At 40.4% G+C, this 27,936-nt stretch overlaps 1 protein-coding gene across 1 annotated transcript in view; it reads left to right on the top strand.

The window, feature by feature from the left end:
* The first annotated feature begins 688 nt into the window (after positions 1-688).
* Positions 689-27,936, top strand: part of LOC124546892 (proton-coupled folate transporter-like) — a 140,283-nt gene continuing 113,035 nt past the window's right edge. The window contains exon 1 of the mRNA XM_047125070.1: positions 689-900. Coding sequence (XP_046981026.1) covers positions 804-900 — 97 coding nt within the window. The 5' untranslated portion in view covers positions 689-803. The remainder of the gene's footprint in view (positions 901-27,936) is intronic.

Raw genomic sequence — 27,936 nt, 5'->3', positions numbered from 1 at the left:
CAGAGGCATTTGAACCATTTGTCGCTTAGAGGTCAAGGATGTTTTCACGATAATTTACACTTCATGTCGGCTCCTGAACTAGTTGTCCAAAATAAATTTCCTGAGAAAGCATTTAGTACGTTTTCGCGCGACGTTGATTGCCCACCTTCGACTTCTAACATGTATTTTCGCTAACAAAATGGTTCAAATGGCTCTGAGCACCATGGGACTTAACTTCTGAGGTCATCAGTCCCCTAGAACTTAGAACTACTTAAACCTCACTAACCTAAGGACATCACACAAACCCATGCCCGAGGCAGGATTCGAACCTGCGACCGTAGCGGTCAGCGGTTCCAGACTGTAGCGCCTAGAACCGCTAGGCCACCTCGGCCGGCTTTCGCTAACATATCGAGGGTAGATTGATGTCACTACCAACCACAATTCATTCTATTTCCGACATGCAGCAATACAGTATGTTGTTCTCTGTAGTACATATGGCAATGTTTACGAACACTGATGTAAACGGAGTGATCTGGCAGTAAATTAGTACCGTATCAGTGAAGAATGAGTTCAACGCGATAAGCGTCTCTTATCACTGGACGCCACTGGAGATACCTCCGCCGTAAGGACCGTACTCGATGCGAGTACTTGCGCGGAGATATCAGAGATGTTCACGGCACCGTAGTTGGGCGCGGCGTTAAGTAGAGGCAGAGCAACGGCGAGGCCCCAAACACGAGGCCGGCAGTCGGCGGCGCGCTACGGGCTCCAACCAGCGGCAGCAGCAGCAGCAGCAACAGCAGAGAGGTCCACACAGCGCCCCCACCATGGCCGAAGACGCAGCAGCGGCCGTGCCTCTGAAGCAGGACTGCGAGAAGGAGAAGGAGAAGGAGGACAGCGAGACCAAGCCACCCGCAAAGTCAGGTACCTCACGCGGCGCGACAGGAGACCAACATCCCTGAAAACTGACTGCTCGCTTCAGTGTGCAGTAAAATATGTATGTTAGTCGGGAGAAATGTTCCTAATAAAAGCAGAGACTCTGTCGAAGCCACCTGTACGGTACCCATTGCAACAGCCCACGTTTGGCGGGGTGAGAGTACATCTACAGTCCGCAGCTCGTGGTCGCGCGGTAGCGTTCTCGCTTCCCGCGCCCGGGTTCCCGGGTTCGATTCCCGGCGGGGTCAGGGATTTTCTCTGCCTCGTGATGACTGGGTGTTGTGTGATGTCCTTAGGTTAGTTAGGTTTAAGTAGTTCTAAGTTCTAGGGGACTGTTGACCACAGATGTTAAGTCCCATAGTGCTCAGTGCCATTTGAACCAACCAAGTACATCTACAAAAGAGAAAATCCCCCCCCCAGGGCAATATCCTAAACGGTGAGTTCTTAGTCGTAGAAAAGTATACACACATAGAATAATTTGCCCTGTATCACTGAGTCAGTGATACACGAACACATAAGCATAACGAAAGAAAGGGAGAGGATTAAATGTTGTATTCGGGGAAGAGCCGGATTCAAACTGCCTATCGTCGATATTGATATTCTGCAGTTTACCTAAATAAATTTTCACACAGCCCATGCAGAAAGAACCACACTGTTTGGCACCCAAAGTCATTTAGGGAATCCTTCGGGCCGCGCGGGATTAGCCGAGCGGTCTGGGGCGCTGCAGTCATGGGCTATGCGGATGATCCCGGCGGAGGTTCGAGTCCTCCCTCGGGCATGGGTGTGTGTTTGTCCTTAGCATAATTTAGATTAAGTAGTGTGTAAGCTTAGGGACTGATGACCTTAGCAGTTAAGTCCCATGAGATTTCACACACATTTGAACATTTTTTGAATCCTTCCGTAAGAAAAACCAAGTTGATCAGATCACTGTTTGGTGCCAGTTCATTACGAGTAACAGCTCATTTTCGTAAGCTCTGGTGTGCAACTTCTCGTTTGATAACTGGAAGCGACGTGACCGTCAACAAATCACAGGCTGATATTTACAGTAATCTGCATGTCCACTGCACTATACAGGATTTTCCTAGAGATGTAGAGACCCCAAAAATTTCATAAATTGTTCAAAACATGGAAATAAACATTGGAATGCCATTGGGCAAGTTACCTGATAATACTCGCAACTATTCTGTCCACCGTGATACAGAGATCACTTTTTACTGAAAGTAAGCACGCATTTTGTTGATCAGCAGTCAAGGAGGTGGAAAATTTTTATAGCCAAATTCGCATTCGTTAATATTTACTTCGATGACCGGCTTCGGCAGATGAAACTGTCATCTTCTGATTTTTAAAAAACTTTTGGTTATAAATCGTGTTCTGTTATGAGCTTATTACTCTTTCCGTGTCGCCACTATAATGGATAAAATACAGCACATTATACACACGTTTGTCAAAAGTAAAACCATATACAGAGAAAAAACACCACGTTGTGCAAAGAGGCATGTTCACACACGCAGCACTCTACTCAGGCTTGTTATTCCTTGCAATGCACGATGTGTAGCAAAGTGCAACTTGCACACATGTTTACGTTTCACTACATGTTGTGCGTAGTAAGGAATAACAAGCCTCGGTGGAGTGCTACGTTTGTGAACATCCTATTTCCACAAAGGCCTAGTTTTTATCTGTGTGTGGTTTTACTTTTGATAAAAATATGTATAGTGTGCTGTATATTGTAACCATAATGAGGAAATGGCATCGGTAATAAGCTCATAATGGAACACGATTTATAATAAAAATTTTTTGAATGTCAGAGGGTGAGAGTTTCAGCTGTGAAAACCGTCTGTCAACAATAAACGTTTATTAATGCTACCTTGGCTATAAAAGTATATTAAAGTTAAATATAGATCGCTCTTTTGCCCTTCTCAATATCAGAAACTTCGATCGAAAACAGGAGTGCACTGACACAATGCTTGTTAAGGTTTGCAGAGCAAATTTTCGAAACAAGTGCCTGGCAATACGTTAAATGCAATGAGTAGGAATCAGAACACATTGAAGTTTCACCAGCGGCATCACCTATTAATGGCCAGGAATGTATTTCCATTTTTTTTTTCAGTCAGTTACTTCAGTTGGGCCTATTTCACAGTAAAAAGTTACAAAGACAAAAAAATGGTTCAAATGGCTCTGAGCACTATGGGACTCAACTGCAGAGGTCATTAGTCCCCTAGAACTTAGAACTAGTTAAACCTAACTAACCTAAGGACATCACAAACATCCATGCCCGAGGCAGGATTCGAACCTGCGACCGTAGCGGTCTTGCGGTTCCAGACTGCAGCGCCTTTAACCGCACGGCCACTTCGGCCGGCTTACAAAGACAAATCGAGTAGCAAACTATCAGCACAGTTGCGTACCATCGCATGAAACCTGAAGCGCTTATATTACGTGGTACCACGAGCTGAATGCTATACGTGTTGTTTAAATTTGGTAGATTTTTTGTTATATGTAAAAAACTTATATATCTATTATGCGGAGTTCCTTACAACCTCCTTCTGTATCGGTTCGTTACCTTATTTGAACACACGATTGACAAAATGCTTCGTGGCAGTGGGATCGGTAACGTTCGTTGTCACCTCGAGACATGACAAGAGTGGCCGCTACGGTCGCAGGTTCGAATCCTGCCTCGGGCATGGATGTGTGTGATGTCCTTAGGTTAGTTAGGTTTAAGTAGTTCTAAGTTCTAGGGGACTGATGACCTTAGAAGTTAAGTCCCATAGTGCTCAGAGCCATTTGAACCATTTTGAACATGACACGAACTGAGACAAGCGGCCGGCAAGGAGTAATGGGAAAAACCGACCGGTTAGTACCGACACCGGTATTTGAGTTCTGAATAACCAATACTTTTCTGTATTTGTTTCGTCTGGGTTATAATAGATTTTTCATTGTTTACTAATAACGGGTTAAAAAGCCAGCGTATCAGTTTACCCTAACAGCATTGTTACAATTTTTGGTTTTTAAATAAAAGATTTTTTAAAAAAACGAGTAAGGTTTTTTCGCTTAATTTAATTTCCAACGCTCTGAAATACTGAATTATTATAGAAAATGGGAAACACGGTCAGTGCTATCTTAATAACAACGCCAACAGTTGGAATTTAGCAACAAACACGTGGCATAAAAATTGGTACAATACTGCTGAGACAATAATGCACATATTGCGTGTGGCTTTGCCTATTAGACTGCACGGCGTACTTGCAGTACGCAAGACTTGTCCCCGCCTGGTCTCACGGTAGTTTGCCGCTGTCGCCCTCGGACATTGATTATATTGCACAGTGGCACCATCCTTAGCTTGAAAGTATTTTATGAAGTGTGGCAGCAAATGAAGTAAAATGCTCCATTTGCTCTAAAAGATTAATAACTGGAGGAGGTACGACAAACTTGCGACATCATATAAGAAGGAAACATCCGCAATATTTCTTGGAAGATAAGGTAAATTTGATTGATAAACCTATAATTTTATTGAGTTGAAGTAGTCTTTGGTTAATAACTGAACCCTTATTTTGTGGTTGCTACAGGGTGAAAAATCAATACCATCCAAAAGTGACGATGCAGTAAAGTCACCTACTTGAGACCTTTCGCCCTCGTTGTCGCCGAGCCCGTCTCCTTCACCTTCGCCATCTTTGCTGGAGACAGTGAGACTGATTTCTGCCACAGCCTCAACCACATATTGTCCGAAATCTCCTACTCCTTCACCTTTACTAGAATTTTTCCATGTCTACATCTGTTACTGGAAACAATAGTAAAAAAACCCAAAATCAATTATTTCAGAAACCGGTCATTTTGAGCAGTTTTATGTCAGGTTGAACCAGAGATGAAAAAAATGGTATATCCGAAAACTGTTTGTTTCAGCGATAACTGCCATCCCTGCGGCATATACGTTGAAATTACCAGTCGCGCAGGTGTGGAATTACCAACCGCGAGCTTTAGTTCCATCGGATGGTAAAACTAGCTCATATTTCGTAGGCATTACTAATAATTTAGATCAGTTAACCGATTAGTCGGTTAATGAATCCAAAGTGTAGCGTTAGTACCACAGTGATCTACTACGTGTACTCTTACTGGGGCTACCAGACATTCCTCTCTCGCCTTGCTGAGCAATTGCTCTCCCGTTCTGACGTACCTTGGGAAAGTAATGCCGCAAGGGAAGTCTCGTTGAGGATGAGAAAGAAAACCCGCAGATACACGGAAAAAACTTACGACAAAATTAGCTGCTGATCTAGCAATCTACACGTACCTATTATACTCGTAACCATCAGAATGTAACAGAAATACGGCAGCTTGGACAGTTGATACAAGTGCTGCGTTGCTGCGTGCGGCGTTGCAGCCTGATAAATGTTACCTCAATTGACACGGAAAATGTCGTTTTGAGCATACAATAAGAACGCATTACAGCCGTTGTTATCGCTTGAGTGAGCGGCCAGCAGCTTGTAATTTCTTTTACAAATAAAAGTGACATTCTAAACAAATACATTATCACATAAAAGTGTGGTACAGGGCAAGAAGAGGATATACAATATCAGTTACTGGTCTGTCATATACTGAAAATAACGTCTTTTTTATTGTTTCTGGTAGCTGTAATAATTAGCAAGGTCAAAAAGTACACCTCGAGGGTAGAGTTGCGCAAACCTTTCAAAGGTTCCTGGAAGACACAAATCATTTACGTATCACGCACTATACTTTCAATGTGTACAAATATACCCCGTGTAACATACAATATTATAGTGTAGCAAGCTGTCTGCTTTATGAACCAAGTGAATACACTTATTGTTTAAAAACAGAACTCGCAGAACGAGATAGTCCGTTTGGAATCCATGACTACCCATTCTGATACGTGCTCTGTATGTTTCCAAAAATCACGACGCATTTTCCGGCCATAATCGTGTAACGAAAGTACAAGTCAACACGATGTTGAACTATCAGGAAAACGGCAAAAGGACTGACAAAAACGTTCTACTTGCGGCTTCTAGGTTACTCGAAGCTCAGCATAACTTTAGGGTGACAATTTAATTCTTTCCTCAATGACCGGCACCTTTCAGATTTAACGTGTTAAACAAGTCAAAACTAAGATATTTATGGCGTGTTTCGTATCGAAGTACTTATTACAAATGGAGATGTTACTATGACCATTTAAGCTTCTAAGTAAAACCATAACTGAAATAAGTCTGACAGATGTTTCTTCTTCTTCTTTCTTGGCTCTACAGCTCATGATGAGTCTTGGCCTCTTCTACAATTTCCTTCCATCTCTCTCGGTCCTTTGCCAATACTCTCCAGTTTCTACAGCCCATCTTCCTAAGATGTTCAATTACACCATCTTCTCATCTGGCTCTTGGTCGACCACGTCCTCGCTGCCCTCCTGACTTTCCTTGCAATATTCTTTTTGGTGCTTCTGTATCGTTCATGCGAGCCACATGTCCCGCCCACCTCAGTCTGGACGATTTAACTATCCTTCTGATGGGTTGGTCTTTGTATATGGTATACAACTCATGGTTGTATCTCCTCCTCCATCTTCCTCTTTCACAGATTGGGCCGATAATTCGTCTAAGTACCTTTCTTTCAAATGCATCCAGTGTTTCAATATATTTAGTTGTTAATGTCCAGGCTTCAGAGGCATATGTAAGCACTGGTCGTATAAGTGATGTATACATAGTTAATTTCGTGGTACGAGTCAGGAGCCTTGAGGATAGAAGTCTTGTCAGGGCAGGGCTCTGTTGGCCAGTATTAATCTCTGCTTAATTTCAAAGGAGGTATCATTTAGATGTGTAACTCTGACAGATGTTTAAGCAATATAAATTTATACATTTATGCAATATAAATTTTATACGTGATTCTATGTGGACTTGCACTGGTGGTTATAATCAATTCTTAGACACGCAAATCTTCGAAAATGGCGTCAAATAAAAGGATCTGCACCAGACGGTCGAACAACCCCAGATAGGGGTCGGCGGGCCTTTATGCCATAAGATCACTTAATTTTCCACCACTATCTCTCTTCCGTGTTCGAATGACTCCTTGATGTACAGCCGTCAGAATTTCTTTCAAATCTGTATGGGGGTAAGCCGGCCGGGGTGGCAGAGCAGTTCTAGGAGCTTCAGACTGGAACCGCGCGACCACTACGGTCGCAGGTTCGAATCCTGCCTCGGGCATTGATGTGTGTGATGTCCTTAGGTTAGTTAGGTTTAAGTAGTTCTAAGTTGTAGGGGACTTATGACCTCAGAAGTTAAGTCCCTTAGTGCTCAGAGCCATTTGAACCATTTTCTATGGGGTAAAAATCTTCTCCGCCGTAATTTCCCATTTCTAAGTCACCAGACAGCATTCTAACATCCTGTATCAAGTTGCGGTGTTTCCTCCTTTTCCGTCGCTCGTAGGCAGACATAGTGTATAGATACCGTTCTGCAACTGGTGCGCGATGTAAATTACAGTACTAGCAGTGACGCATCACTGAACTAGACACAAGAGCAGATAAGTGGCCACAGCTGTTGACACTGGGATAACACAGTCCTCCGCAAGCTGTGCAGCCAGATCAAAGTCAGGCGTCGAGGCACGTGGACACTCACATACACTGAATAACATTTGTTTTAGCTATCTGAAGCACAAAAACTCACCTTGGAGCAGCTGTACTAGGCTTCCTTGCAGATGTATAGATGCAGGTACACGTTTTCGTGAACAAGTAACTAAGTTAGGAAAAGAGGTACCTGCGAACGTTTTGTTAAAGACAATAATTAATTTACACTATTGGCCATTAAAATTGCTTCACCACCAAGCTGACGTGCTACAGACGCGAAATTTAACCGACAGGAAGAAGATGCTGTTATATGCAAATGATTAGCTTTTCAGAGCATTCACACAAGGTTGGCGCCGTTGGCGACACCTTCAACGTGCTGACATGAGGAAAGTTTCCAGCCGATTCCTCATACACAAATAGCAATTGACCGGCGTTGCCTGGTGAAACGTTGTTGTGATGCCTCGTGTAAGGAGGAGAAATGCGTACCATCACGTTTCCGACTTTGATAAAGGTCGGATTGTAGCCTATCACGATTGCGGTTTATCGTATCGCGACATTGCTGCTCCCGTTGGTCCAGATCCAATGACTGTTAGCAGAATATGTAATCGGTGGGTTCAGGAGGGTATTACGGAATGTCGTGCTGGATCCCAACGGCCTCGTATCACTAGCAGTCGAGATGACAGGCATCTTATCCGCATGGCAGTAACGGATCGTGCAGCCACGTCTCGATCCCTGAGTCAACAGATGGGGACGTTTGCAAGACAACAACCATCTGCACGAACAGTTCGACGATGTTTGCAGCAGCATGGACTACCAGCTCGGAGACCATGGCTGCGGTTACCCTTGACACTGCATCACAGACAGGAGCGCCTGCGATGGTGTACTCGACGACGAACCTGCGTGCACGAATGGCAAAACGTCATTTTTTTCGGATGAATCCAGGTTCTGTTTACAGCATCATGATGGTCGCATCCGTGTTTGGGGACTTCGCGGTGAACGCACATTGGAAGCGCGTCTTCGTCATCGCCATACTGGCGTATCACCCGGCGTGATGGTATGGGGTGCCATTGGTTACCCGTCTCGGTCACCTCTTGTGCAAGACACTTTGAACACTGTACGTTACGTTTCAGATGTGTTACGACCTGTGGCTCTACCCTTCATTCGATCCCTGCGAAACCCTACATTTCAACATCATAAGTCACGTCCGCATGTTGCAGGGCTTTCTGGATACAGAAAATGTTCGACTGCTGCCGTGGGCAACACATTCTCCATATCTCTCACCAACTGAAAACGTCTGATCAATGGTGGCCGAGCGCATGTTGCAGGTCCTGTACGGGCCTTTCTGGATACAGAAAATGGCCAGCACATACTCCAGATCTCCCATCAATTGAAAACGTCTGGTCAATGGGGGCCGAGCAACTGGCTCGTCACAATACGCCAGTCACTACTCTTGATGAACTGTGGTATCGTGTTGAAGCTGCATGGGCGGCTGTACCTGTACCGCCATTCAAGGTCTGTCTGACTCAGTGCCCAGGCGTATCAAGGCCGTTATTACGGCCAGAGGTGGTTAGTCTGGGTACTGATTTCTCAGGATCTATGCACTCAAATTGCGTGAAAATGTAATCATATGTCAGTTGTAGTATAATATATTTGTCAAATGAATACCCGTTTATCATCTGCATTTCGTCCTGGTGTAGCAATTTTAATGGCCAGTAGTGTATTAGAGCCATACTTTTTTTCAAGATATGTTTACTCACAGACTCACGAAATTGTTAGCAATACTCATGGCTATTCAAAACCTCATCGCTCAAACTTTCTGCAAATCGCTTGCATGAACCATTCTTAGTAATACTTTTCCTCCATCAGTAACATTGGTGTAAAACCCGGACTGAAATTATAACTTCCGCCTACTGCATCCACATTTGCCCCTTTGTGTCTTATGTAAACTGATTTACAGAGTAAAAAGTAATGAAATGAATTAAATGCTCTGAAATGAAATGAATAAATCAATGTAGACGAAACATGCAATGACAGAAAATGATATCAGTGCAAATCTTTCACTTACATCAAAACTGCAAATCAAATTTGTGTCTAATTAATACACGGGCTTCATCGAAAACTTCACATTTCAACTACATTTGAACCTAGGAAATGTCAGTCGATCTGAATGCCATATATCACATTTGGCATAAGAATCAAAAACCAGTTATCTCTTTCCGTGCATAACTCATTTTTGTGTAAGAAATTGAGAAGATATTCTGATACCATCTCAATTACTGCAACAAATAATGAGACAAGTAAAAAGTAAATATATTGTTAGATGACCCTTTGATTGTTACCTACGGTGAGTGAAATGAGACATCAGGATGACAGTAGATTTATTTCTCCATTCTGAACCTTGGCCATACTACATCAGAAGCATCTTGGAGGACGCGTCCAGTTACCTCTCATGCGAAACAATAGACGTCCAGCATTGCTGACAGCGCAAAGAGCGAGGCTGACTGTGACATCACTCGAATGCCATTGTCTGTGATGTCTCCGGCTGCAACTGTCCAACTGTGATGACAGCACAGCTGACGATACCGCGGAGGCAGCCCTGACCTCCCTCCAGCAAGAGGGTGGCTCTCTGCTTCGGAAGCAGCCCTCTCATGACTCAGGGCAGGCTACCCTATCTCGTGGTCAAACAGTGGGCTCTGTACTGCATTCCAGGATGTCGCTCTGCATATCATAGGCTCATGATGTGGGCTGCGATAATGAGATGAGAATATTTCAGTAGTACACGAATAGCTGAGTACTTATACACGTGCAACAGAGCACCAACAACACAGCAGAACTGAAAACTTGTTTCGTAAAAAAAAAAAAAAAAAAAAAAAAAAAAAAAAAAAAAAAAAAAAAAAAAAATTTGTAGTTATAACCTTTAACATTTCCATTCTTCACTTATAATAACTAGAACAATATTCCATACTGAACTCAGTGATGGCTTGCAGCCACACATTCGCATCTATCTAGGAAACAGTTTGTGGACTCGTTTTCTCTGGAACGCTTTTACTTTCAGTATTGTGGCAGTTTCTGCTATTGATTGTGATACACCCAGTAGAGTGTGGGCAGAATAATGTGGCAGATAAAACCATCAAAAAAGACCTGCTATCACCTCTGCTTGGTTAGTATCATCTAGAGGATCTTTTGGGTTATTTAAAAGGAAGAAACACAGAAATTTTGATTGCTGGTGACTTTAATACAGATTTTCTAATGCAGTCTTTCAGTAAACATATACTGCAGTTGGTAATGTTGTATTTCAATCTAACTCACACTGTAAATTTTCCAACTAGGATCACTAAATCCTCAAGGACAGCCATTGATAACATTTTCATAGACAAATCAAAGGAACAAAATCATAACATAAAACCTGTTATAAATGGACTATCAGATCATGACATGCAGCCCCTTGTTTTAGATGTAAATTCTAAGCAGATTATCAAGACTGCTAAATCTGAGTACAGGAGAGTAGTCAATCAACCAAAAATTGAGTGTTTTAGAAAACTGCTCGAAGATATGAACTGGAAAGATGTTTATAGTGCTCATGACATGAATGAAAAATATAACACATTTATGAACATTGTCAGTTACTCAAATCAAACAGAAGTCTATAATAAAACCATGGATTACACAAGAATAAAGATTTCCTGTAAGACAAAAAGGAAAATGTATCTGTCGACCAAGAATAGCTCCAATGCTGATGATTTAGCTAAATACAAGGAATACTGTAAAATATTAAAGAAAGTAATTCAGACATCTAAACAAATGCACTACGAGAAGAAGATAGCAATGCCAGGGAACAAAATAAAAACAATATGGGAGATAGTGAAAGAGGAGACTGGTGGAACCAGAAAGGAACAGGACCAAATAGCAGTAAGGGTAGATGACACATTAGTAACCGATGGGCATAGTGTGGCAAATCTATTAAACAAGTACTTTCTATCTGTTACTGATAGAATGGGATTGTCACGATCAGTAAATAATGCCCTTGAATATCTGAAACTAGCCTTTACAAATAGTTTCAGGTACATGAATATGTCACTCACTTCACCAAAAGAAATAACTTCCATAATAAAATCTTTAAAAACAAAGCATTCTAGTGGTTACAATGAAATATCAACAAAGTTAATTAAGGAATGTCCTTGTGAGTTTAGTACAATACTGAGTTACTTGTGTAACCAGTCAATTATAATTTCCTGACGCTAAAATATGCAAATGTTAAGCCTCTGTTCAAGAAAGGGGATAAAGAGATACCATCAAACTACAGACCGATTTCACTTTTGTGAGCATTCTCAAAAATTTTAGAAAAGGTTATGTACATGTAGCTTCTCAACCATCTGACCACAGATAACATATTATCAAGAACACAGTTTGGATTTCTGAAGGGTTCTGATATTGAGAAGGCTGTTTACACCTACAGTGAAAATGTACTTAATTCATTAAATAACACGTTACAAGCAGCAGGTATTTTCTGTGATTTGTCAAAGGCATTTGATTGTGTGAACCACAACATCCTTTAAAATAAATTAGAATTCTATGGTGTCATGGGCAGTGCTGCAAAATGGTTCAAGTCATACCTCGCTAACAGGAAACAAAGGGTGTCAGTGCAAGGGACTAGTGAATTAAGTCATCAGTCATCATCAGAATGGGAAGAAATTACATGTGGTGTCCCACAAGGATCCATCTTAGGGCCATTGCTTTTTCTTGTGTACATTAATGATCTCTCATCAGTTATACTGCCAGAAGCAGAGTTCATTTTGTTTGCAGATGGCACAAGTATTGCAATAAGTAGTATGTTGAGTGTAGTTCTAGATAGATCTGCTAATGATATTTTCATGGATATTAATAAATGGTTTAAAGCCAACTCACTGACACTAAACTTCGAAAAGACTCACTATATGCAATTCAGAACCTGCAAGAGGTTTCCACCCAGCATATGCGTAAAGTATGAAGAAGAGCAGATACAAGAGGTTGACAGTCATAAATTCCTGGGATTACAACTTGATAATAAATTCAGTTGGGAGGAACACACCACAGAACTGCAGAAACGCCTTAACAAATCTGTATTTGCAATTCGAGTGTTAGCAGACACAGTCGACATAAAAATGAAAAAGCTTGCGTACTTTGCCTACTTTCATTCCATAATGTCATATGGTATAATGTTTTGGGGTAACTCTGCAAGTCAAACAAAAATTTTCAGAGTCCAAAAGCGTGTAATACGTATTATTTGTGGAGTAAATTCACAGACGTCCTGTAGAAACCTCTTCAAAGAACTGGGTATACTAACTACTGCCTCTCAGTATATTTATTCCTTAATGAAATTTGTCCTAAATAACATACCTCTTTTTCCAACAAACAGCTCAGTTCATACATACAATACCAGGAACAAAAATGATCAGCACAAGGACTTAAAAGCACTTACTTTAGTTCAAAAAGGGGTCCACTACTCAGGAACACTCATCTTCAATAATTTGCCAGCAAACATAAAAAATTTAGTTACAAATAAAGATCAGTTTAAAAGGAGCCTGAAATACTTACTAGTGGCCAACTCCTTCTACTCCATTGACGCATTTTTTAATAGAAACAAATGATGTATTGTATATATTCATACTATTAGTATTGTTATTTCAGCTTTAAAAAAAAAAAAAGAAAATTGATTTGTTCCACATCCACGAGGATCTCCTCAGCACGAATCTATGGAACGAAAAACGAATCTAATCTAATCTAATGTAAATCTAATCTAATCTAGTGTCTAAAAAGAATTCTACTAAAAATGCAACAAAAACAGCGATCACTTTTCGACAGGTTTGTTAACCTTTTGTAACTTTCAGGGAAGCGTCTTGACGTCGTGAGCGACGAATTTTAAGTAAAATCCACATTTTTCTCATTTTAATGTTAAAATTTGCTTCTTTTGCCAAAAATCAGCGCAGTTTATACAATGATATCTCACTAACATGTTGTGTAGACGCAGTGGCAAGGAATTTTGAATCTTTGGTTTGTTAAGTTTACTAAGTGAGAACCTGAGAAGAAGTACTGTCAATAGCTTACGAAAAAGTACATCCTCAGTACGAAAATAATCCTAGAATATCTTCGCTTATGCTGTTCAAAATCCACAGATTTCTCGTTTAACAAGCTGTCGATGGCCCTTAAAAATGACATTCAGAAATGCCTGTAGTTAGTAAAATAACATGGTAGATACTGAAGTTTTGCATAATAACCACATTGCGAAATACTCTCCTATTTGTGTGCTATCATTTACCAAAGTCTCATTTCAATATTTCATGAATCTACATGTGTTTATCATGGCGTCATGTTAGAAGGAGACATTTGCGCTAGAAACTTATTTCCTTCAGATTTCGTCCCACTAATGATAGCTACCGCAAATTGTTGATTTTTAAATTAGTTTTAGTGTTAGTCCGCGGACAGGTGTCCTTCCTGTCAGCTCAATACTCAGTTATTTGAAGAGATGCAAGTCGTATTCGCCATGAGAAAAACTAAAATTAATATTAGGTTTCAACGTCCATTCGACAACAAGCCCACGAGAGAGGCTCGATACAAGTTCGGTTAAGATAAGGATGGAAGAAAAATTGACTGTAGCCCTTTCAAAGGAACCATCTGGCATAAGTCCTAAAACATTCTGGGAAATATTGATGGCTGGACACAGATGTAAACCCAACTCATGCAGGATGCGAGTGTTACCTCTATCATCGTGCCACTTTGATCGATGTGTGCAGCATTTATATGCGAATTGGATCGACTTCTTCTATACTATGTTATGGAAATGGGAATGGAAAACCAGCCAGGAATTTGCCATCTAAATCAGCTACAGGGACGAACACTTATCATAGCGTTTTACCAAAAAGAAAAAGATGCGATTTAACCATTATAGTTTTTATCTTCCTCTTTTGTGGTAAAAATAATTACGGCGACCATTTGAAAACGTTAAAACGAAACTTTTGGTTAAGTCGAAAGCTTCATATTCTTTTATTACGTTAGTAATATTGTTTGTTTATTTTCCAGGAGTTCCCTCGCCTATTGCAATCTGTCTAGCCATCTTATTTTCGTTCGAGTAAAGTCTTGTGTTTCTGGCACATGGTAAGGGAACATATCGGTGCATATCCAAAAGAGGGAGGGGAGTGGGGGGGGGGGGGGAATTATGTAAAGAAATTTTCAGGTTCGTCTGTCGCTAAGAGCGAAAGATATTTCATTAATAGATACTTACACTTAGCAAACATTTTCCATAACCGACACTACTCCATTTCAGGATAGGAGCAAATCAATTATTATTAATCAGAAGTTCTCATTTTCCAATTTGTTTTTTCAGCTAAAATGTAGGAAAATTCATCTCATAGCTGAAATTTACACATAAAATATAATTGTAACGTCAAGACTCCTCCTCTCGCGCGAGGTAACCGCATGGTCTTAGGCGCCTTGCTATGGTTCGCGCGGCTCTGCGCGTCGGAGGTTCTAATACTCCCTCGGACATAGGTTGTGCATGTGTGTGTGTGTGTGTGTGTGTGTGTGTGTGTGTGTGTCTGTGTGTGTGTGTGTGCGTGTGTGTGTTGTCCTTAGCGTAAGTTAGTTTAAGTTAGATTCAGTAGTGTGTAAGCCTAGGGACCGATGACCTCAGCAGTTTGGTCCCATAGGAACTTACCACCACCAAGACTCCTCTTTGTAATATGTAAACATTACTTTAAAGATTTTAATGCTGTTTGAAGTGGGAGGGCATTACACTTAAAAGCCCTCAATTATTATAACGCTTTTGCACTAGTACTTCTTAAAGGTGAATGGCTGATGGATTTTTCCCCAGAAATAAAATTCTTGTTTCAGATATTTGATGAGCTTGCACTATCAGGGTTGGATCAAGAACTTTCCAATTAGTAGCTTGGCCATATTCAGACGAAATATGTAATTATAAAACGAAAATGAGCGACTAATCGATAATGTCTCCTTGTTTTGGAAAGATATAAAGAAATGTTGACGTAAAAGAAACTGCAGGAAAACATGTCCTTTTCTATGGGAGTAACTGACCCATCATTACGAAACAATGATAAAAATAAACAAATTAAAAATGAGAATCTGCCAATAAATTAGATCTTTTTTCCTCTTAACATCATGATCACCAATCCTCAATGCACAGAATGTAGTTTGAGAGACGTGGGAATCATTTAATACTCCGAAAACGGAAATTAACTACATAAATGATGAAATTTAAAATAAAAGGTGCCCCTTTTATTTTTAACACGAAATTCACCATCCTTTATTGTGCAATCTTTCGTAGAGTTTCCCAGGGATGGGGGAAACGAGGAAGCCGTAAATATGGTTCTAACTCTCCCTCATGTCGCTAAATCACATTTCCGAAAAGTCTCTCAAGTACATTCCTAACATAGCCAGCAGCCTCGAACCGTCGACTCCCTAACATGATTGATTGTCTCTGAGGACTTCACTGACTGTTCCTACGCCGATACTTATGAGTTTCTGAACAGTTGTTTTGGTGTGTGCAGGCTACTGTTGTCATGTACGAAGTGGATGATAGGCATCTTTTCTGCAGAATAAATTGATCAAAGATATTGCTTGCCCTCCTCCTAAATTTCTGTTATACTCATTTTCGCAGTTACTTACGAGACGCCAGTGGCTTTTGCATTGTGGATAAACAGGCGACCTCATTTCTGAATACTGATAATGCGGCCCCTATTTACCTTAGGCAAAATAAAGCATCTTCGAAAAGAACTCCTTTTTGTTTTTCGCAGCAGTGCCGGAAATAGCGCCCGAAGTTCTTGTTTATTGACAAACCTGAGCAGGAAGGACTGTCCAACAACTGCGGTTCCAGCCGAAAACGGCTTTCGAGCGTTACTGTACGTAAGGGCCTGTTGCTTATGACTACAAGAACAAGTACAGTACTAAAAACGCAACATTTAACATAGCCAAAATCTAGTGACTCTTCCGTTTCGCACAGGAACATGTTATGAAGTAGCCACGCCAAAAGTTCTGCAACTTAGTGGTAGTGGAGCTGCTGGTAACTGAGTGGCAAATACTCAAGAGTTGTCGCGCTACAAAGAAAGCAAACAATGACTGGCGTATTGGCCAGAGTAGGATACATAACGCGGAATTTGGTTTTTCAGAACTTCCACGACAATCATAAATGAGAGAAAATGTAGTTTTAATTCAGTAACGTCTCCTGAAATTGAAATCTCTGAATCGTTGTACAGTATTTCAAATAACCACACATATCATCGAAAAGCGTTATTTGATTTTTTTCAGCCGGAAATAAAACAAGCGAGAAAATTACTTTCATTTTATTCTGTCTCTGTGTTAGTATTCTTTCACCGATGTTTCAGCTACTATACGCCAACCACGCCACAGATAGGTCCGACTTTTAATTTCGGGAAAATCACTTTCAGCTAGTCCGTGTGTTACATCTGTTTCATTTAGTGATACACCTAGCATCACGTAACTGAGAGTTCTCAAGAAACAAGCGAGCCTTGCTATTTGTGTGTTGCTTAAAGCACTTCAAACACAAATAAGTGTTCCCATTGTTCTGACAGGCCCTCACAGGCTTAACATAGCTTACGCCTGGCAGGTATGACCTTTTTCATAGTAGGGGCTTCCCGTCGTAAATCTCTCTCAGAGTGCACTTGAGTCTTGAAGCTTTGCCGGTACTGTTACTCATATTGAACTTAACATGTGCTGCTCTCGTCGATATATCATATGCACCATTTACGAAATAGAAGCAAAAGTTTACAGTGAAGCAAAAAAGGACCGGAGGATTTGAGCTAAAATAACGATGCGTGAAAAGTCTAGAATGATTAGCTCCAGTTTTACTTTTCACTAAAGCAAATTATTCTAGAAAAAAATGGTTCAAAGGCTCTGAGCACTATGGGACTCAACTGCTGAGGTCATTAGTCGCCTACAACTTAGAACTAGTGAAACCTAACTAACCTAAGGACATCACAAACATCCATGCCCGAGGCAGGATTCGAACCTGCGACCGTAACGGTCTTGCGGTTCCAGACTGCAGCGCCTTTAACCGCACGGCCACTTCGGCCGGCTTATTCTAGATTTTTCACACTTAAGGGAATATCAGAGTTTCGACGAAACGGTTAAAGGAAACAATTTTGAACATAGTTGCAACATGCAAGAATCATTTACTAAAGCAGAGCTAGTCCGCCCGTTCCGACGCGTGTAAACCAAACTGCTCTCACTCTCTCTCTCGCGCGCGCTCTATGTGTGTGTGTGTGTGTGTGTGTGTATGCGTGTGTGTGTGCTTTATTTTATAAACAAATTGTAATTATATCTTCGTAACAATTTCTTCCAATTCTCCCTGCATAAGTTTTTTTAATGACTGACAAAATATATCAGTGTGCTTATTTCTGTAAACAGAAACCTACAATGACGGTCAATTTAACTTAGACGTAAGATAAATAGTCTAAAGACGACTTTGTAAATGAGCTGCAGAGTTACTCATGTCATGTGGCTGGTACTGACTGCCTGCGGTTAACGCCTTCTTTATACAGCCGAGCTGCTGCCAGCCATGATGTCGGTGGCTCCTAGACCGTTGTCATACCGGTCTTCATAGTCGAAACAGATACGCCGCACCCACTTCAACCTCGCGACCGAGTTTCACACTATACGCGTCTGCTGGCCGCTGTCTTCTTTTACCCTCTTTTGTGGTGTAATAACAGAAGTCGCTAGTCCGTCTGAGAACTGCGGTGCTGTAGAGCAATCTTGATGTATATTTTCTACAGCGCATTCTGTTATGACTGATTTTCCTGGGTAAGAGTGGACGCAGACATCTCTTGGCATTGCTCAACCGTGAACGACCGAAAAGGTAATATACGAATTCGCGCGATATCTCCTAAGCGTTGTGTGTCCTGTTGTCCTTCAGAGACTGCAAGAGTTAGAAGATTTTCACAGAGATTTGGTGACTAGTTTACTACTACGTCTCTTCTGGGGACGGGTACCTCCCTTATTGAACTACAGAATGACAGAGAGCAACTCCCTTGCTGCGCTTCTTGACAGTGATCTGTCCATGGGTGCTTTTCAAGACGGAGTGACAAATCTCTCACACCTTGTGGCTATTTCACTCGAATTCTCTTTTAAGTAATTCAGTTATTGTCACAGGTTATATTCCAAGCTCGATTTACTAGTCTATTCATAACTGTGAAACTACATGTTGGATGGAAGCAGCAGACTGAAAGCAGGAGACGAAATGTTATGTTCATTATTGAGCTACCTGTCAGACAAGAAGAAACGGTCAGTAGTTTGCAGAAGATTCAATGAAGATTTCTGAAAAGGTTTTTATAGGAGAAATGAGACCGAGTCATTATTTTGTAGTTTGATTTCATTAGTTGATTGTCCCACTCTCACGCAAGGTAGTAGGACCGTGACTGAGAACATCTTTATAGACAGGGCTCAAACATTTAAAGTGTACCGAGACAGAAATGGACTATCAGATCATGGTGCGCAACTGACGAAACTAAAGGATGCAGTAACTTACAAATCTGAAGCATGTTCATACAAAGTAGTGTGGCTTATTAATGGTACAAGGATACCATGTTTTAAGAATAAGTTAAATGAGATGTTATAGGACGAAATATATTTAGAAAGAAATGTAAAAAGTTAATTTGTGTCAGCAGATGAAATATTTCCAAAAACGTTATCCAGAAATGCCATTATTAAACCTGTAAGCCTTGGATGAGTGAGAGTATTACAGTAACATGTAAGAAGAAAAGAAAAACTTTGTATTGAAGAGAAAAAGTCAAGATCGGACGTTACTTGCATTCTGCAAAAAGTACCGTAACATTTTAAGACAAGTTTTGAAAATGTCCAGAAATATGCACATCATTACAGAAATTAATAATGGAGATTAGATTAAAACTATATGGGATATTGTGAAACGTGAGTCAGAACAATTAGTCAGTGCATGAAATACTATCACAATTAAGGTGAATGACAATTTTGTTACGAGTATTTGTAAAGTTCCCTACTAAATGTAGTAACAAAAATATGATTCAATTATTCTGTTGAAGAAACAAGAGAATATATTAACAATGTCAGTACACAAAACCTTAAGCAGCCAGAAGCAGCACCTACATCTTTCACTGAAATTAACAGAATTAAAAAAGTTGTAAAATACAAAAGCTCATATGGTTTTGATAGAATTTCAGACATAATTTTGAAAACTTGTCCTAACTTAATAAGTAATGTCATTAGTAATATATGTAATACATTAATAGCACAAAGAATCTTTCTAGACAGATTATAATATGCCACTGTGAAACCTCTTCATAAGAAAGGTGACAAGAATAGTTAGATAATTATCGTTCAGTTTCCTTACTGATGCCTTTTTCAAAACTATTCGAAAAGGTAATGTATATGAGAGCAGTCACATGGTCAAATGGAAACAATTTATGTAACACATCACAGTTCTGAACAGAAGATTTATTCGACTGTTAATGCTGTTTATATATTCACCAAACAGTACAAGCCTTAAATAATTAACCATAACTAGTTGGTATTTTTGTCATCTTTCCAAAACATTTGATTGCATAGTTCATGCTATTCTCTTAGATCAGTTTTCTGGGATTGAGGGTTTCACAAAGAAAGGTGTGAATTACTCTCATCAAACAGAACGTAAAAGTTGTTTTGAATATTCCAAATAATGTTGGTATCAGAGTAAACTTTATTGGCTGGGAAGAAATGACAAGGTTTAATTTTGAGTCCACTCTTATTCCTTGTGCGTGTGAATGACCTTGATTTGGCTTAATACTCACCAAGTAGATTTGGTACTTTTTTCGGATGATATTATTGCTATGATAAATCTCACTAGAGACAAATCAACAAAAGAAATTGCTAATGATGTTTTTCTGAAAGAATTATTGATTCATTCTCTGCAAATGGAGTGTCCTTTAATTATGAGAAAACATAGTATACTCAGTTCTCTACGACAAACATAGTCATACCAACAACTGATGTAGTACATGAACAGGAATCATTTAACAAAGTAGAATTCTCCATACTTTTGGTGTACATTCTGATGAAAATTTGAACTGGAGGAAGCATATTACAGCATTGGTGAAACAAGAAAGTTCAGCTACTTCTACTTTTCGTATGATTGCTAGTCTTGGAAACAAACGAATTAACCAAGTAACATATTTTGCATACTTCCACTTGCAAGTGGCTCAGAGAGTTAAATAAACTTACAACCTCGCATATGATTGTTACACAATGAAATGTTACACAACACAGGTACGTGGTCTGGAATATTTTAAGACTGGAATATTTTATTGCCTGTTTCATCTCTGTAATTATTTTCTTGTTGCTCCAACCACCAATTACAGTTTGATCCAGAAATTGTTTATTAATTAGAAGCTAGATGAGGAAACATGCATACAATGGGGCCCACAATTCTTTGGTAGAGATCCAGATCCGCTGTCTTACGAAAACAGTGAAGCACTCAGAAGATACAGTCCAATGTCAACGTATCTTCATACACACGCACACTGTAGGCAGGTATGTAAATGATTAGAGTTGCAATTCTCCTTGATAGATAGAAAGGCCGCTAGAGTTCATTAGTGTAGTTCTGGTGCAATGTTGTTACCAGGCCTAGTAGGGTATATAAGGGGCGTGAACAGCGGCAGATGTTGAGTAATCACTGCAAAGGACTCTAGATGCGGCATACTCGTGCAAGACAGTGTTATAAGCACCTGACTGTATTTGAAAGAGGGCTCATTGTGGGTCCCCGTTTGGCCGACTTGTCGACTCATATAACATCCAGATTTGAGGGGTATTTGGATGTGACAGTGGCCCGATGTTGGACTACATGGGAACCTCAGGGCATCCATTCTCCTCGCCAGGGTACGATTCGACTACGTCTGATCACCGGAAGAGAGGATCGCCGTATCGTCCACTAAGTACACCGTAACCCCTTCAAATCTGGGCCTGCTCTCTGAGAGCAAGTAATGGACTTCCTGCAGCAATCTGATCATACCGCACTATTGATGGGAGACTAGCAGCAGCCAGATAAGGAACTACATTCCCAGGTGCAGCCTGCCATTAACACCACAATACAGACATTTGGAGTGGTACCGTGATCGGCAAAGATGTACCTCTTGTGCGACAGTATCGTTCTGCTATTTTCCAACAGGAAAATGTTCGTCCCCTCATGACACATGCTCTACATCCTGCAGTACAGAGGTACGCCTGTGGACAAAAAGGTCTCCAGATCCGTCCTCAATAGAACATGTGTGGGGCCAGCTAGGACGTAAACTCTGTCGCAGGATATCGACGACGAGTTACAACACTTATGGGCCAGCTGACCTCAGGAGAGGATACAACGTCCCAAACGAATCACTTCATGCATCCATGCCAGAGGGGTACAGCGTCCTACGAATATGTGTTCTCATACTGCCAAGGTCTTTGTGGTTTAAATTAGACACTGGTTTGTGATCACTGAAATAACATCACATACTCTTTCAATACGTGAAGTTTAATTTCGTCTAATAACGTGGGCAATACTGTTCACAACTGGCTTGATCACACGAGAGATATAAATTGCCATTAGTACTTCTGCCATGTGGTCTACTTGCAGAATAATGCAAATAGCTGCGTAGTTCCGGCTTTCGATTACTAGCACGCTGTCAAACAAAAATCACTGTTCACATAGTTTTGATACTCGGCACAAATCTCCCATTAACGTTGATTTATTCTGATGATTCTACTAATGATTTTTACGACTGTACGCGTAATCATTTCGCGACACACTGGATGTTGAACTTTCGAAACGATATGGGAGCAAAAGTGCTGCCACTCGTAACGATTAGCTACACATAAGTCTCCCTTAATTAGAATGATCGCTGTATTATGATCAAGCTCAAGTTTGTTAGTTCCATAGAAGACATGAGTCGACCTCGACGACATGACTGACTCGGAAATTACACCTTTCATAATACTTCATTGATACTAATACTGTTGAAACTTTTTTAAGGGCTACACCAACATTTGACTGTTTATTTCCTGTGTACAATCTACATTTCGGCTTTCACGTCATTATGAAGTACAATACTAAACACATTAATATGCAAATTGCAAAACAGTAAATAACTGATAAATTTTAAAAATTAAAAAAAAGTATTTGGTGTAAACTGATATTAAATTACGAGGTATGCACTTACATTTGAGACATTAACGTATTTTACTGTGTATTGTGCAGGAGACACATTATTTCACCCCATTATCGAGCACAAAGCTAAAAGCAAAACACGCAAATAATAGGCCATAAAGTAAAAAAAAAAATTGATTTAAGGTGATATACAATTACGAGAGATGCACTTACTTGTGAGCCCATTAACATTTTTTCACTGTGTACTGTGCAGGACGAAAAGGCAAAACATGCAAATAATAGGCCATAAAGTAAAAAAATAATTGATTTAAGGTGATATACAATTACGAGAGATGCACGTACTTGTGAGCCCATTAACATTTTTTCACTGTGTACTGTGCAGGACGACATATACACAGTACAACACATTTGCTTAGTGTGGCATAAATGGTACAGAATTAACACCTTGTTGGAATACAACACATTATCGTACAAGCACATCGTACCATGGAAAATCAGCCCGAACCATGTAAACACAAGACTAGCACATGCCTTAATACGTAACAAAGAAAGTGATGTCAAAGAATGTATAGAAGACGTTAGACATTAAAACGTAGAAGTATCACAGATATAAGCTTACCAGTGTTAGGTGTTATCGCACCGTATGTGATTACCTTTGGAGGAGACATTGTGTATAATCATCTTTGCATTTACATGTGAACATCAGGTCGTTAATAATACGAAGTGAAATACGTTATGTAGCATGAAGAAACTAAAGTATCTAAGGAACAGACGAAAGAAAATTAAAAAGCCAATGAATCACACATAACGATAGATTAAGCGCCAATAATAACATAAAAATATAACAATATATAATTGTTATAAAACTGTTATATATAACAATAAGAGTAAAAACACAGGAGGGTAGCAGGGGCGTTAGGAGGAGGAGAAGCAGCAAAACATACATGGATGGGGAGCTAGAAACTACGACAGTCGGAGGGTTAAAGAAGGAAAAGGCTTGGGAGTGAGGGCACAAGAAACTACAACAGACGCAATGATAAACAATGAGATGAAGAAAGAGAGGAAGGAGAGTAATCCATTGAATTTGTTTAGTATAGTAATGATGGCAGTTGGAGGGAGATGATAGAAATGTGGGAAAGGGCATATGACAAACTGGCAGGCATGCATAGTGAAGTGTAAGGAGACATGGCAGACGTATATAATAAAGTGTAAGGAGAGGCAGGAAAAAAGAAGACAGAGAAATGAAGTGGGTTAAGAAAAAGAGGAGTGGGACACATGTGTGGGATAGGTAGGAGGGGTAAACAAAGGGGAGGTGGAGGAAGAAATTGGGACTGCAGTCATAATGCAGCATCCATATGAAATATGATACAAGAATAGGAAAATACGTATTATCCACAATACACTTGTAGAAATGTAATAAAGAATTACAAATTATGTAACATGGGGTAATTGCACATTAGTAGGTAAAAGCACCAAAAGAAAAAAACTTTGTTTCAACAAAGCCTAACCATCAATGTACATGTGTACTGTATGTTATTAACAACAGATACTACAAGGAAACTTACTAGGAGCAGATAATATTAAAAAATCTCAATCAGGTACAATGAACCGTAAATTATCATGGAGGCTACTTGTGTAAAAATTGCTACATGCTTCAGTTGTGAACAGTGCCAGAATTATTCATATCCAAGAAGATAATAAATTAAATGTAAAAATAGTGCCAAAATGAAGTCAGCAATAATTTAATACAGAAGTAGTAATAGCCCAGTTTGGATTGTCAGCTGGTAACCAAAATACATTGCTCAAACAGACTCATTTACAAAAACTTTTAAAGAAGTACGTTAATTCAGAAAACACATCTAATTGAGTTAGAAAATTTCTGAGCAACGCAGGATAAGTACCTCGAGATGTTTGTCACTGTGGCATGTTAACATACGTGTTTAGATATTACAGTAGTAAATAGGTATGCAACATTAAAAGCACAGAATATTATACATTTGTTGTGAGTTGAAGAAAACATATTGTACATAGTGTCTATGAGAGGGAGAATTTAAAAATATGTAAAATGCACTTTACAAATGTTCACAACTGAAGCATGTAAATATTTTTCCACAAGTAACCTAAGGCTCATTGTACTTGTTTGGATTTTGTTAGTTCCCAGCTCCTAATACACATCCTTATAGTATTTAGGATCTACAGTGAAGAGGCAAAGAAACTGCTTTAGGCATACATATTCAAATACAGAGGGATGCAAACAGGCACAATACGGTGCTGCGGTCGGCAACGCCTATGTAAGACCAGCGTCTTGCGCAGTTGTTAGCGCGGTTACTGTTGCTACAGTGGCAGGTTATCAAGATTTAAGCGAGTTTGACCGTGGTGCTATAGTGGGCGCACGAGCGATGGGACACAGCATCTCTGAGGCAGCGATGAAGTGGGGATTTTCCCGTAGCACCATTTCACGAATGTACCGTGAAAATCAGGAATCCGGTAAAACATCGCTGCGGCCGGAAAAAGATCCTGCAAGAACGGGACCAACGACGACTAAGAGAATCGTTCAACGTGACAGATGTGCAACCCTTCTGCAAACTGTTGCAGATTTCAATGCTGGGCCATTAAAAGTGTCAGCGGGCGAACGAGACATCATCGATATGGGCTTTCAGAGGCGAAGGCCCACTCGTGTCTCTTGATGATTGCACAACACAAAGCTTTATTGCTCGCCTGGGCCCGTCAACACCGACATCGCATTGTTGATGATTGGAGACATGTTGCCTGGTCGGACGAGCCTGGTTTGAAATTGCATTGAGCGGATGGACGTGTACGGGTACAGGGAAAACCTCGTGAATCCATGGGCCTTGCATGTCAGCAGGGGACTGTTCAAGCTGGTGGAGGATCTGTAATGGTATGGGGAGTGTGCAAATAGAGTGACGTGGGACCCTTCATACGTCTAGATACGACTCTGACAGGTGATAGGTACGTAAGCATTCTGTCTGGTCAACCTGCATCGATTCATGTCCACTGTGAATTCAGACTGGCTTGGGTAATTCCCGCTGGACAGTGAGACACTCCATACATCCAGAAATGCTACAGGGTGGCTCCTGGAACACCCTTCTGAATTTAAACACTTCCGCTGGCCACCAAACTCCCCAGAAATGAACATTACTAAAGACATCTAGGATGCCTTGCAACGTGCTATTCAAGACATCTTCACTCCGCCGTACTCTTAAGGAATTATGAACAGCCCTGCAGGATTTAAAGGGTCAGTTTCCTTCAGTACTACTTCAGACATTAGTCGAGTCCATGTCACGTCGTGTTGCAGCAGTTCTGCGTGCTCGCGGAGGCGCTACACGATAATAGGGTGTACCAGTTTCTTTGGCTCTTCAGTGTACATCTATTGTTAATAAGATATGGTGTACATGTACACTGAAGTAATCATGCATTGTTGGAATAAAGTTATTTTCTTTAGGTCTTTTTACATACTAAGGAGCAATCTCCGCATTGTACATTTCAATAAGTATACGATGATTATATTTTCCTATTCTTGTATCATATTTCATATACACACTTGAACACTAAAATGTGGCTTCACTCCCTTGATCTTCCTCTCCTCTTTCTTATCCCCCCCCCCCCACCCCATCCCAACCCCTGTCCCATTCCCATTTTTCTTTACTTACCCCATTTCTCTTTTCATTTTCTCCTTGCCCTCCTGAAACGTTACTATATATGTCTGCCATTTCTCTTTATACTTCATCGTACGTGCCTGCCAATTTGCCTTCATATCTACCTCCCCCCTGCCACCATTGCTATAAGAATTAAATCCAGTGACTTACTCTCCTTCCTCCCTTTCTTCATCTCCTTGTTTATCATTGTGCCTGTTGTAGTTTGTCTCCTCACTCCCAAGTCTTTTGATTGTTTAATGCTCCGTCTGTCGTAGTTTCTTGCCCGCACCCCTAAGCCTTCTCCCACCTCCTCAACCCCTTCTAATCTGCCCACTTTCAACACACAATCAAATATCCACCCATGTTTGTTTTGCTGCTTCTCCTTCTCCTAACGCTCCTTCCACCCCACTCTCCTCCAACCGCACCCCATATATACCTGCTTCCAACACTACAATTCCTTCTTATCCATTTAATTAACTGTCATCTACAGTTGGGGCCCCCTCCTTTTCCAGCCTCTCCCTCCTCTCTCACCCTTCCTGTCACACTTTTCACCTTTTTTTCTTAATCTTGTACGACCTTTGCATAATAATGTCTTCTCCCATTCTTCTCCCTCCCTCCTCCTGTTTTTTCTTTCTTATTGTTATATTTAGTATTTTTATACTGTAATCGGCGCTTACTATTTCGTTTTGTGTCATTCATTGGTTTTTGTATTTTCGTTCGTCTGTTCCTTAGAGACTCTGGTATCTTCATGTATGTTCGCTTGCTTGATACTATTAACGATATTATTTACGACCTGATGTTTACATGTAAATGCAAAGATGATCATTCACAATGTCGCGTCCAAAGGTAATCAGATACCATGCTCGAAAAAAAAAAAAAAAAAAAAAAGGAAAGGAGTTGTCATAAGGTAGCAATCGTGGAAGCCGACGTCCGACATCTTAAGTAGCCCAAAACATTAGTTTCGCCGCATTCATTGTTCTTTATCTATATTAACGACATAGGAGTAGCCTTCTTCGATTGTTTGCAGATGATGCTGTCATTCACGGGATTGTAAAGTCATGAGATGTCCAAAACTAATTGCAAAATGATTTAGATGAGATATCTGTTAGATGCGAAAAGTGGCAATTGACCTTGAATAAAGAAAAATGTGAAATTATTCATATGAGTACTACAAGAAATCCGCTAAATTTCGATTACGCGATAAGTTACGCGAATCTGAAGGCTGTAAATTCAACTAAATACTTAGAGATTACAATTACAAATAACTTAAATTGGAACGATCACATAGATAATATTGTGGGTAAAGCAAACCAAAGACTGCGATTCATGGCAGAACATTTAGATCTACTAAAGAGACTGCATACACCATGCTTGTCGGCCCTATCATGGAGTATTGCTGTGGGGTGTTGGCACCGCGTCAGGTGGAACTGATGGGTGATATCGAAAAAGTTCAAAGAAGGGCGGTCGCGAAAACATTCTGTTGGCACCCACCTACATAGGGAGAAACGATTATCACGATAAAATAAGAGAAATCAGGGATCGCACAGAAAAATTTAAGTCTCGTTTTTCCAGCGAGCGGTGAGAGTGGAACGGTAAAGAGACAGCTTGAAGGTGGTTCAGTGAACCTTCTGCTAGGCACTTTATTGTGAATAGCAGAGCAATCA

Source organism: Schistocerca americana, chromosome 1, assembly GCF_021461395.2.
Source record: "Schistocerca americana isolate TAMUIC-IGC-003095 chromosome 1, iqSchAmer2.1, whole genome shotgun sequence".
Taxonomy (NCBI): domain Eukaryota; kingdom Metazoa; phylum Arthropoda; class Insecta; order Orthoptera; family Acrididae; genus Schistocerca; species Schistocerca americana.
This window is presented reverse-complemented; position numbering and strand designations above follow the sequence as displayed.